At 40.0% G+C, this 12,681-nt stretch overlaps 1 protein-coding gene across 1 annotated transcript in view; it reads left to right on the top strand.

The window, feature by feature from the left end:
- SPG11 (SPG11 vesicle trafficking associated, spatacsin) overlaps positions 1-12,681 on the top strand; it is a 28,864-nt gene that overhangs the window by 5,262 nt on the left and 10,921 nt on the right. The window contains exons 8-24 of the mRNA XM_061446496.1: positions 87-219; positions 581-736; positions 2,016-2,194; positions 2,362-2,538; positions 3,049-3,120; positions 3,547-3,674; positions 4,838-5,013; positions 5,459-5,666; positions 6,176-6,379; positions 7,277-7,383; positions 8,159-8,304; positions 8,453-8,614; positions 9,344-9,410; positions 9,858-10,023; positions 10,848-11,053; positions 11,647-11,755; positions 12,272-12,431. Of these exons, the coding sequence (XP_061302480.1) occupies positions 87-219; positions 581-736; positions 2,016-2,194; positions 2,362-2,538; positions 3,049-3,120; positions 3,547-3,674; positions 4,838-5,013; positions 5,459-5,666; positions 6,176-6,379; positions 7,277-7,383; positions 8,159-8,304; positions 8,453-8,614; positions 9,344-9,410; positions 9,858-10,023; positions 10,848-11,053; positions 11,647-11,755; positions 12,272-12,431 (2,556 nt within the window). The remainder of the gene's footprint in view (positions 1-86; positions 220-580; positions 737-2,015; positions 2,195-2,361; positions 2,539-3,048; positions 3,121-3,546; positions 3,675-4,837; positions 5,014-5,458; positions 5,667-6,175; positions 6,380-7,276; positions 7,384-8,158; positions 8,305-8,452; positions 8,615-9,343; positions 9,411-9,857; positions 10,024-10,847; positions 11,054-11,646; positions 11,756-12,271; positions 12,432-12,681) is intronic.

Genomic DNA, 12,681 nt, shown 5'->3' with positions numbered 1-12,681 from the left:
CCAAGTCTGAAGTACAAATATTAGCAGTGAGCATACAGTCCGTATTTTAGAATACATAGCTAATGTTCTGCTGCATGTTTGTCTAGGCAGGTTTGGAAAATCGTCAGCTAGACACAGTAAACTTGTTTTTAAAAAGCAAAGAAAGTCTTTTCAGTCTGTCTGCACCCAGCTCTGGACCTGAGCAGTCTCCTCATAGCACATCCCAGTCTTACCTGAAAAGTAAGTAAAAAACTTTCAGCTACATAGAGGTTTAAATTGAATTGCCTTGGTATTTATGGCTGTGTTTGTAAGAACAGATTGAATTGCCTGTGCCTCTGTGTGTTTGGATGATGCTATATGGCAGCTTCTCTGCTTCTGGAAAATAAGGGAGAAATGATACATAATGTAAGGGGTTTTCTGGTTGTGTTCTAGTATTGGCATATGCATTGTAAGCATCTTGATGTGAAGGCAAAGCATGTTACATACATTGTTTGACACATTTTGTAGCATACCTTTATGACTTTCCACTGGAAGTTTAAATCTATGTGAGCAGACATATGGTGGGATGCAGATGGTTTAACTTCTTGTGTAAATGTTGCAGATTTGGAAGAGCTGAGGCCAGCTTTAAACTTGCTTTGCTCAGCAATCAAGGAAAATGATACAGAGTCTCACAGCAAACACTTTTCTGAGCAGCTGCTAAACCTCACCTTGACTTTCCTCACCAAGCAACTGGACGAAATCTTTGTGCACACCGAGGGTGAGATTACTCATTTTGAACCATATGTAGTAATGTGTCATTAGTTGTCAGAACCACTAAATTTTTTATATTAAAAAGCCTAGATTTGCCTAGAAATAACTACAACAAAGTGCTAGAAAGAAGTGAATGAAAGATGTTGCTTAAAGGGAAACATGAGAAATTAATCTGGCTAGAGTATCTGTGTTAGCCCAAACAGCTACAGTCAGGCTCGCAGGTCAGCCAGGATACTATCAACAGGATCTTTTTGGGATGGCTAAGAATGGCATGATGGGACTTGCAGCTATTGCTAAATGCTTGGTGGCAGTGCTGTTAAGTGGCATGAGCAGCCCTCAGCTGCTCCTGCTTTTCTCAATGCTACCACTGAAAATACTCTGGCAAAATATTTGTGTGGCTGTGGAATGGAATAGACCAGTTTAAGAAACTGATACAGCTGAAAATAAATAGCCTACCAGGTTATTTTTTATCTGGATCACTTCCCAGTCCGATCAGCTGGGTGGCAAGAGAGTCACACATCCCAGGATAACCGAGGGGTGGCTGGGAGCAAGAGGCAGTGTCTGGTGGGTTGCAGACTGGATGTGGGAGTGTGGGAGTGCTTACTCTTTCACAGTTATGGAAAGGTTGCTCTTTGCACTACAGCCTGAAAGGGTCAAGAATAGAGCCACAGCTCATAGCTAGTGAGTATTAAAATGGCAGCATTCCAGAGGGCAATTCTGTTTTGCTAGAGAAAGCTGTTGAGAGGGGGTGCCATGTCCCACCATACAGCATGCTGTCCTGCTGCTTGGGTCTGGGTTGCTGCCTCAGCAATGCTTCTTAGTCAGTGGACCAACAGGCTCTGCATGTTAAAGCAGACCTTATTTCTTCTGAGAGTAAATGGTGCAGACCAGTAACTGTTCATCTCTTTTTTCCTACGTGATTTTTAGTAGTCTTTGTTTCTTACTGCATGAATGTTAAGTTGAAAAGTCCCTGCATTTTAAATGGGACTTACCCTGGTAATAATGGGATGGATTGATAAAAAAATTCAGTTCTTGTTTGCTTGTCCCTGAAGGAGAAAACACACAGTGAGGACAGGGGGTGCCTCTGGAGAATTGTGACTGTCTTGGCAGTGTGCTGGTAGTGGTGGGAGGTATCAGTACCTGCCCAGGTCACACTGCAGGGCAGAGCTCTCTCCTCTGAGGTGTGTCCTGCTTATTAGTCAAGAGAGCACATTCGACATTGCCAAGCATTAAAAGTGCTGTATTGTTCATTTCTGTTTAACTGGTGTCTTGGATGCTTTTGACAGAACCTGATGAATTCCTGCAGAAGGCTGCAGATATTTTAACTGATTACGTTATTAAACTGAGACAATTCCTGAGAAAATATCCTCAACCACAAATAAAGCCCGTGCACACAGGAAGTGATCCTGATGAAGAGCTGCCTGAACTAGAAGAAAGCCACATGTGGGAAAAACTGACCCCAGAGGTAAAAATGAGTAATCAATTTCCTATAACGCTTCTTAAGTATATTTAAGGAAATTACTGATATGGAAATGTATTTAAAATGTGGAAAAAAAATCAATGTAGGATTTATAAAGATTGTAACCCTGAAGATTATTGATATCAGTTCATTCCTTTTTTTCCCCTTTTTAGGAAGTCATTGCTGAGGCCATCTTAAACAACAAAATGCCAGAGGCCCAGACCTTCTTCCGGAAGCATCAGCATCCTGCTCAAAGTCTTCAGGAATTTACTCAGACAGGTTTGAACCTGGTCTATGACCGGCTTCTGAAGGACAACACCAGAGAGGCCTCAGAACTGTTAAGAAACATGGTGAGAGGTGTTCAGTAAGCATGCTGATCTCAACCCTTCTTGGTGACTAATGAAATACCTGAGTGCTGAGAGGATGGGAAGCATTTAGGTGTCTTATGGATGCATTAATTCTGCCAGATACATGTATTACAGTGAAAATTAACTTGTTTTAAAGAACTGTTTGCTCACTAGTGCCTTCAGCATGCTGAGGAGCCTATTTGTGTGTATTGACTGATGTGATGATCAGCAAAGTGTAAAGGTGATTCTGGCAAGTCAGGTAGTAAAGGATACACATGCTGGAGGCATATCCAGCATATCCTGATATCATATCCAGGCATGCTGGAGACATCTGGCAGACCCCTGGGTTATGCCATCTGTGGTAACTGGTGAAGTGAATATCACAGTTTGCCTTTAAAAGGTTATGTGCTTTGGAAAGCGAGCAGATGCCCTCGTTCTGTCACTGTACAGTTTCTGTACACTGCACACTGCATTTGTACAGTTTGCATACAATGAGTGTCTTTTTTTTGTTAGGGCTTTGATGTGAAGGAGGAATTGCGTAAGATCTGTTTCTACACAGTTGATAAACACGTACGAGATCTGTTGGTAAGTGTAGTTTTCTGTCCAACTGATGTTCTCAGGTCTGAAGTCTGCTGTGTATTTATGCTGAGAGAAATAACTGTATTGATCATGCTTTCAGAATGGGAACAGGCAGGTTTGTCCCTGCATCCTTACAGTGCAGTCGCTGGAACATGCCATTCACATGCCTGTGCTCTTTTGTATTTGCAGTTAAAGTAAAAATGGATTAAGAAGTCATTTCTGTGTTCTGGCTCTGATCTAGTTCCCATCTGCTTGCACACACTGGGAAGTCCTGGCCCTCTTGTTATTTAAGTGTATTCACTCAATGCTTCCAACTTTATTTCCTACAGTTGGTTGGTTAACTGCTTACACTTGCAGGATCATTTACAACTTTAATATCTTATAAGTAAATAAAAATTGTAATTGGAGGTTATACTTTCATTTGAATTAAAGGTGAGAATTTTACGAGAAGAAAATTATTTTTCTGAGAAAGAGAAGAAAATGATAGACTTTGTGCATCAGGTTGAAAGCTTTTACTCGGAATCCTCCCAAGAAAATAGAGAGATTCAATCTCTTGCCAGGTAATGCGGGCTTATTGGTTCTCATTATTAATTGATAATGTTAATAGGGTTTATAATATGCTGGTTTCTTCATTCCTTATGATTTATTGCACTAACAAACACAGTCTTCTGTAATTTAATTGTTTTCATGCTGGTCTTCATTTGCAGAACCAAGGGTCAGTGTGGGAACTGATTACTTGTTTCATTAATGTAACAATCAGTTGCTGTCATGTTCTTTCCAGACTAAGCCATGATGTACTGTTATCAGTGTAACAGCAGTCTTCTGTTCATGTCATCACCTCCATAAATGAAGTATTTTTATAACAAATGATATAATTAGCATTATTAATCAAATGAAACATGTTTCAAATGGAATGTTTGCTCTAGTTTTGATTGCTGTAATAAAGCAATCTCCTTGAAAAATCATTTTACAGTTAATTGTAAAATGTCATGGTATTTATCAGTTGCTATGCCAGTTTGGGAAAAATGAGGTAATTCTCTGCTCATTGCTCTCGCATGAATTCTCAGACTTGTAGCTGAAGTAAGTCCCTCTTCAGGGGGAAGAACAACCCTCTTCAAAATGGACTGGCAAAATTTGTTGACCCTTGCATAGAATCATAGAATAGTTAGGGTTGGAAAGGACCTTAAGATCATCCAGTTCCAACCCCCCCTACCATATCACCCAAGGCCTCATCCAACCTGGTCTTGAACACTGCCAGGGATGGAGCATTCACAGCTTCCCTGAGCAACCCATCCCAGTGCCTCACCACCCTAACAGGAAAGAATTTCCTCTCTAGATCCAATCTAAACTTCCCCTGTTTAAGTCCTATCACTCCAGTCCCTAATGAAGAATCCCTCCCCAGCATCCCTATAGGCCCCCTTCAGATACTCGAAGGCTGCTCTGAGGTCTCCACGCAGCCTTCTCTTCTCCAGGCTGAACAGCCCCAACTTTCTCAGCCTGTCTTCATGCGGGAGGTGCTCCAGCCCCTGATCATCCTCGTGGCCCTTCTCTGGACTTGTTCCAACAGTTCCATGTTCTTTTTATGTGGAGGACACCAGAACTGTACACAATGCTCCAGGTGAGGTCTCACAGGAGCAGAGTAAAGAGGCAGGATCATCATCTATGTGTTAGACTGTTTTTAAAAGAGTACTAAAGAAGGTTCTACTGCAATTCTTCATTGCAGTTTCAAGAACTGGAGAAAGGAACAAGACATTTCTGGACATTCAGCTGTTCTGGACTCCTTGAGTTGCGATAGACGTCGGGTACCCAATAGGAGAGTCAGAGTGATGTTTAACTGGGCCCAGTGGTGGGATGAGCTCATTCAGGAAATGATTCTTCTCCCCAGAAAACCACGCCAAGGCAAGTGTTGTGTTACTGAGGATTCAGAAGAATTTGGAACTAAAAACGTGTCTTTGACTTAGTATTGTGTAGGAGTGGCACTGATACAAATAAAGTTTGTGCTACCACAGTAGCTCATTCAATTTTTGTCATTGAAAATGGGTGAAACAAGTGGTTTTATTCTGTTGTCTTCTGGCAGGGATCTGTGTTTTTCCTGTAGGGAAAAACTTGGAACTAGCTGAAAGGGACTTTTAAATGTCATCTTCTGCTACATTTTGTAGAGCTTATTACACTGTGGTATTACATTCAGCTTTTCCAACCTAAAGCTCTAGCAAGCTGTAACAGCATACTTAATCTCACCGTGATATTTGCAACCATTCATTAAAAATATGTGCATGTATAAGTGTCACTATTTCCCTTGGTGGTGTCTGTGCTGATTTCATCACTTTGCCTTTCCAAAACACAGAGCTCAAGACATGTAATCCCGAGGTCCTTTGGATGCACTTGACAGCCCAGCATGATTGGCTTAATATTTGTTCCTGGATTGAAGAATCTGAGCGCAGCCAGGCCTTGTGTGGAGAAGCTAACTGGCCCCCACTTACTCCAGACATCATTGACAGGAACATGTTATGTAGTAGCTACATGAGGAATGACATATTAAACAAGCTGGCAAGGTATGTGCCCTTGATGCATTGTACAGCTTCCAGTCATAGCTGAAGCCAAAATCAGATATTTACAGCAGTACATGTTAGTAACATCTTTGATATGTATTGATTTTTATATTGTATTTAGTGCCTTTTTTTTAAGCAGCACAAATCCATTAATAAATTGAATTTTAGTCTTGTACTTGCACTTTGTTATCTGAAAACAGTGAGAAACATGAGAGCAATAAAAATCCTCCATCAGCCCTTTGATCTTTCACAGTGATTACATTTCTGATGCCCATTTTAATGCACAGAGCATGTCACTCTTTATGCCTCATTCTCTGCGGTGAACTGTAGTAACTGTGGTATTGTTTGATACTGTCAGAGGTATTCTGGCATGTTGTGTTTACCTCAGTAGTGAAGGTACTTCCCCAAGAAGGAAAGGTCTGCTTTGTTATTTTGAACTGAAAACACCCCTCAGAGCTTGCTGAAGAGGTAACTGTCTCATCAGTGCCTGTGCTTTCTCTCTTTCCTGATAGAAATGGAGTTTTTGTCTCTTCTGAGTTGGAAGATTTTGAACTTCTGCTCCAGAGACTGTCCTACCTCGGGGGAGTTCTGCAAACTCCTCACCCTGTTCCAAAGTACAGTGCTGCAGGTGGTTTGGACTTCCACGCTCGTTTCGTCCTTCACTGTTTAGAACATAATTTGCAGTATCTGTTATACACTTACTTAGACTATTACAGGTATGAAGGCTTTTCACCCCTCAAATCTTGTGAATATTTAAATAATGAAACACTTCTAATAGTTGGCAGTGAGAGTTTCCTCAGCCCTTGTGTTTGGCAAGAAAGGCTGCTTGGGTCACAGCAGGGTCATGCAGTGAAATACTGTGTGAGGGTTCGTGCTGTATTCTGAAGCTTTATTTAGGTCATCTCATCAATATGAATTTGTGCATCACTCATCAAAGGAAACAATTACAGTTGTCATTAGTATAATGTTATAAGCAATAGAATCTTAAAGGCACCAGGACAGCTGGTTCTTCAGAAACTCTCACTTGAGCACAAGTACGAGTTCAATCTTGATACATTCACAAATAAAGAAATTGCTGGTTTGCATCTAAATAAGGATTAGCTGGGGTTGGAAGGATAAAGCAATATTTGGTATTGCAACTATATGAATGCATTCCTCTTAATGAGTACCTTGCAGTTAAAATTTCGTAGCTGTAACTCCACTGTAACAGTGTAATTATTAAGAAAATAGAAATGGACCACAAAAAAAGCCAATAATTTTTGGGGGGGATTTGTTTGTTTGTATAATCAATTTTAGTTTGCATAAAAGACTGTGCAGAGTGGTATTTGTGAGTCAGGTCCCTTCTTTAGAAAGTGTTTGGGGTTGGCAGGTCTGGAAATTATTAGTTTGATTTACAGAGGCAAACAAGCACAGGAACAGAGAAGGGAGACGTCAGTGGTGCCACATGGGCTTAAGCTGCACAGCTTGTGGAGAAGGGTGGTGTGATTTGGCTCTTTCATCCAAGTGGATGGAATAAGCCACTGTAGGAGCAAGTTAGATGCTCTTACTTTTTAATGCAGTGTTATACTGGGACAGAGGATGGTTACAAATCCTGTAATTTCACTCGTTTCCAGTTTAACTTCTTCAAATTGCCCAATATTGGATAACAAGGAATTGCATGAAGCACATCCCTGGTTCGAATTCCTGGTGCAGTGTCGAGGGGTTGCCAGTAACCCACAAGGTAGGAGTCCAGCCATGCAGGACCTGGTCCCATGCTTATGCTGCTGAGTCTGGGGCACAGTTGGGTTTAATTATCTGCTCTACTGCAGACCTTTTCATGTCCATGGCAAATCATCTGTATGTGCATTAATTCCTCATCTCTAAATTGAGGATTACAATTCCTGCTTAAACTGGACATAAAGATTTGGAGGCTGTAGATATGTGAGAAATTTTTTGTGTATGATCATCATTACCTCCAATTTGGTTACATTCCCAGCAGGTTGAACAGGAGAATTCATAAGAAAATCCATACATGTTAAAAGTAAAGATTCTTCTAATTCTTGTGGTGCATTTTTAGTTCACTGCCTCTTGGATTATGTGTTTGCTTTTGGGGGGTTTTGTTGTTGCCATTGAAAATCAATAAAATTTGTGCCCTTTTACTTTTTTGTGGAACATCTCAGCTTTTGTAGAGCCACACATTGACAAATGATAAAAATAAGCCCAAGTGAAGCTTTTTCAGGAAGTGTGAGCAGTGTAGGATAAAGAATTGAACCAATACAACACTGAACTGTGGGACTCAATCCAAATCCACCTGTGTAGGTTAAGCTGTGGTTTGAAACTGGGAAAAGCTTAGTAAAATTTGGGACAGCTTTTCTGTGTCTATAAGTAAATTGAGAAAAATAACTGTTAACAACAAAACCCTAGCATTTTTCCGGGTCACAGAACAGTTGTAATGCATGATTTAATGATGTAGTACTCGTTTTGCATGAAATTAAATCTTTCTTCTTTTCTTTCAGATCCAAAGATGATTTTTCAGGCTAGTCTAGCAAATGCTCAGATCCTGATTCCTAGTAACCAAGCCAGTGTGAGTAGCATGCTGCTGGAAGGACGTACACTGTTAGCACTTGCTACTACAATGTATGCACCCGGAGGTATTGATCAGGTACTGTGTGCAGCAAATGGGACTTTCTGTGTTGCCACCACATGCCAGGTTCCCATGAGGTAGTTTGGTGCATTCAGAGATTGTTTTATTACGATCCTAATGCAGTTACTCCTTCCTAACAGAATCATTTTGCTTCCTTGCAATGCAGGTTCTTCAGAATGAAGATACGGAAAATCCTCTAAAGAAGGTTGATCCACAGCTCCTAAAAATGGCATTGACTCCTTACCCCAAGCTCAAAGCTGCTCTCTTTCCACCGTGTACTCCTCATGGAATTCTGCCACCTGACATCTCTCTCTACCATCTTGTTCAGGTACACAGAGTGCTTCTCAGTAGTGCTTTTTGGCAGAACAAAAGTAAACTAAGAGAAGCTTATTTTCAGCTAATGCCTGGAGGGTGGGGACCACATTTTGTTTCTTTGGAATCCTTCATTTGGAGATAAAGTTTATAGCTTCATTCTGAACAGGTTTTTAAATGGTATCTAAGTAGTGTGAGTCGCTTCCCCCTGTTCCCCAGACAGGTACAGACAGTGTTTAACTGCAGCAATCTGGCATGTGAGAGCAGTGATACTCTTGCTGTACTTAGCGGGTAGGTTGTTCAGTATTACAGAAGTTAAAATGTTTTTTGAAATTTAGGATTAAAGGATAGTGTCTCCTGGAATGTCCTAACACATTCCTGGGCAAATGCCTTTCACTTCAGATCTGTGGTATGAGAAAACCTGAATGCTGGAAGAAATAATATGTATTATTCATTATTAGGGAAGTGCTGGCCTTGCTAAGATCACAGTTTAGAAAACACTTAAGCATGTTCTTCCCCTTTTGCCCTAGATCAAAGTTCACATCTTTCCTTGCACTTGTTTGTATTCAGATCATGCAGAGTAGATAAATATGCGCCTTTGAGAGAGAGCTGCACAAGGCAGATCACTGCTGGATAGCAGCACAGGCCATTCCTGATTCTCTGCTACTGTAGCTCCCTAAAATGTTCCATAGTCTGATGTGAAAATCTTAAGCTGTCTCAATATATTTTCTTTCTAATCTTTCAGTCATTAGTGCCCTTTGATCCCACTAAACTGTTTGGCTGGCAGTCAGCAAATACTCTTGCTGTGTCAGGTATGTTACTTTTCAAGTTTTCTATGCTTTCCTAGCCTGAGCACCTGGGATAAAACACCTTCCAGTGAAGTGACTTGGCAGATAAAGCTTACTCAAAATGCCAGTTCTTTTACCAAAAAAAATAGGGTCATTTACTAAAATTTGTTTTGAAATTAAGTCCTCAATAAGTTCCCTTTCTCCATTAAGCTCTTCACAGAGTTCTGTCTAAAGATATTATGAGACAGAAAAGCAATATTTTCTTTTAAAAGCAAGTTGAGGGTTTATAAGTGATCCAGAGTTCTGATTTTACAATGAGAATCGGAATTTCAGTGGGTTTGGGTACGCTGAGATTTGAATTAGGGCAAGAGGAGGGGTGCCTGATTGTCAGCTCATGTTTTGCAGCTGCAAGTCATTTTCTGTATGTAATCCAACTGTTTATCAGCTCATAATAATAATGATTCTTTCTAGATGCATCAAGTGACTTTCCTCACTTTTCATCCCCTGAACTGGTGAACAAATATGCTATAATGGAACGACTGGACTTTTTGTACTATTTGCACCATGGACGTCCATCATTTGCTTTTGGGACATTTTTGGTCCAGCAGTTAGTAAAGAGCAAATCCCCCAAACAGTTGTAAGTCTTCTCAACAATGACAGTCAGACAGTTCTTTTGAAGTTATAATCTAGCACATGGAGTAACATTAATCCTTGCCAACAGCCATCAGGTGGTGTGCATGGCATCACTTGAAATTTTGGGTCTCGTAGGAGACTATTCAGTCTAGCATCAAGTAGGATAAAAATCAAATATCACCTGAGTGAGGGTGAGCTTTGTGTTGAATTGCCTAAATAAATCTGCACAGTGAAAGCAAGGGATGAAAACTGTTCCAGTCATATCAAACACAGGTAGGCTTCTCTTCCAAGGACCTGAGCCTCTAGATCACTTTAGAAACAAGATGTCCCTTTGACTTTTCATATAGTTAAATTAATAAGACAAATTTACTGGAGATTAAGAAGATAAATCTACTGGAGATTGAAGGAATTAAATGTTCTGGCTGAAGCTTCAAAACCATGTGGTCAAAAGGATACTTTCAAATTACACATCTTGCTTGAATATATTAAATTTACTATGAAGTATATTCAAAATTAGTAGGAATTACATCATAACAAATTGCTTTGTTTCTAGAATGCCTAGAATGCAGCTGTGTATTAGTCACTATTTGTTTCTTTTCCTCATTTCTATACAAATCAGTTTCACTTATGTAAACAGCAAAGATTCTAAAATATAAATAGGAAACTTTTTATTAATATAGATATGAAACTTACGGGTTGTAAGTTTCTTTCATGCTACTAAAGGCTGTACATTTAGTAAATCTTGTAAGTACTTGTTTATGGGAGGAACATTCATGTTTGGAAATTGGTTGCAAATCACCGTGCTAACTGTTGCTCTTTCTGTTCCAGGATTCAGCAGGCAGGGAATGAAGCCTATGGTTTAGCTCTTTCTCTCTTCAGTGCACCTTCAGTAGGAGCAGCCTGTGCCTGTTTCCTGGAATTACTCGGTCTCGACAGCCTCAAACTCAGGGTTGATGTTAAAGTTGCAAACATGATTTTCAGTTACAGAACAAGACATAAAGATTCTCAGCACAGTCAAATAAGAGAATCTTTGGGTAAGGGTGTCTTCTGTTTGCTTTCAGATAGGGTACTCTGTATACGTTGGGAAGGGAAGCAGGGATGGGTTGAAAGTTGCTTCTCAGGAATGCAGTAAAAGCATCCTGTCCATTGAAGGGCTGAGAATTTTGCTCTTTTATTCCTGCTTCATACTGACTTTGAGTGCACGTTAAACAGTGCAGGACTGTAATGTGACATGCAGCCAGACCTGCAGGAGTATCTAACAGACACTATGCAACAGCTGGTGAAGGCTTAGTTTAATACTTAGTAAGGTTCAGCCTAATGTAATAATATAACTAGAGGATTAAACAAGGGGCCGTTTCCAAATCTTTTTTCTCTCTCATACTTGAAAACTATCTTAGAGCTGCAGTAAAATCAGATGTTCAAAGCTTTAATGAAATTATTAAATTTATAATAATAATTATTACTAAGGATTTATCCTAGGAATACCTTTAGAAACTTGAATTTCTAACCATAGGTCCACAGGTGTCTTTTTGTCCTAACTAGGAAACTATTTGGTACTTTTGAAAATATTACCCTTACTCTAATCCCAAATAACATCCCAGAAATAATAATATGTTCTTTTAAACAGTTGAAAAGTTAAGAAAATTGGCTGATGGTGACAAAGCAACTGCAGCAGAAATTCTTACCTCCTTAGAAGAAGCCTTTTGGGATGCAGTTGAGCAGCAAGGAATAATGAAGTGAGTAAATCATGATTTAAAGGATTATGTTGGCAAATGGAATTGAGCACTGAATTTTACCATTTGTGTGTTCAGATAATACAAAAAATATCCACATGGGCTTTATTGCAGTAAACTGAACAACAGTGTTTGAATTTAGAGTCTTGTCCTGGTATTTCAAATACTAGAGGTAGTAGAGGTATGTGGCAAGAATAAGGAGGTGCAGTCAGCATGTTGGACAAGCTGCTCCACAGAGTTCTTGCAGCACATTGAGAAGGGAACATCATTGACTTAGTTTCAAAACAAGCACTGTCCAGGTAGGGCAATGTATCTGCTGTGGTGGGTGGGAATGTCCACAGGGTGCAGGACTGGAGCTCCCACAATGGAATGTGACTTAATCTGTGGTGAAGTCCATGGAAGTGCTGGTGTGGCCATTTGCAGGCAGTGGATCTCAGGCCACGTGATGAGATTGTACATTGTTAACGTCTGGTATAAATACGAGTTTATTACAGCTGAAGCTCTTTAAATCCCATACAGAACATGCAGTGACTCTAGAAGGCAGTGGTCTTTGGTAATGCAGTTCTGTAAACTCCATAATATCAGACTGAGTACGTCTTACCTGAAGGAATGTGCCAAATGCAATGACTGGCTGCAGTTCATCATCCAAAGCCAGCTGTACAGCTACCAGCCAGATGAGGTAAGCTACCTTTGTCTGATTTTAAGGGAAGACAGAGTTTGTCAAGAGTGTTCTTTGTGTGTGATGTTGAGAAAAAGAGGGAAAAAAATAGATTCTTTTAACAAGGGAATATTAGGTTGTGGAGATAACACAGAGAGGAACCAAATCTTCCATTTTTGGTTTAGAATGTAATTTAAAAATTAATAAAATATTACTAGCATGTAAAAATGAAAAGCAATTTGGGAAGGGTAATGTGAGGAGGCTAATGGAG

This window comes from Pezoporus flaviventris, unplaced genomic scaffold (assembly GCF_033815535.1).
Source record: "Pezoporus flaviventris isolate CSIRO_AGI_PZ_B2104156 unplaced genomic scaffold, CSIRO_AGI_Pfla_v1 ptg000006l, whole genome shotgun sequence".
NCBI lineage: Eukaryota > Metazoa > Chordata > Aves > Psittaciformes > Psittacidae > Pezoporus > Pezoporus flaviventris.
Note: the sequence above shows the minus strand (reverse complement) of the source record. Positions and strands in the feature narration are given on the sequence as shown.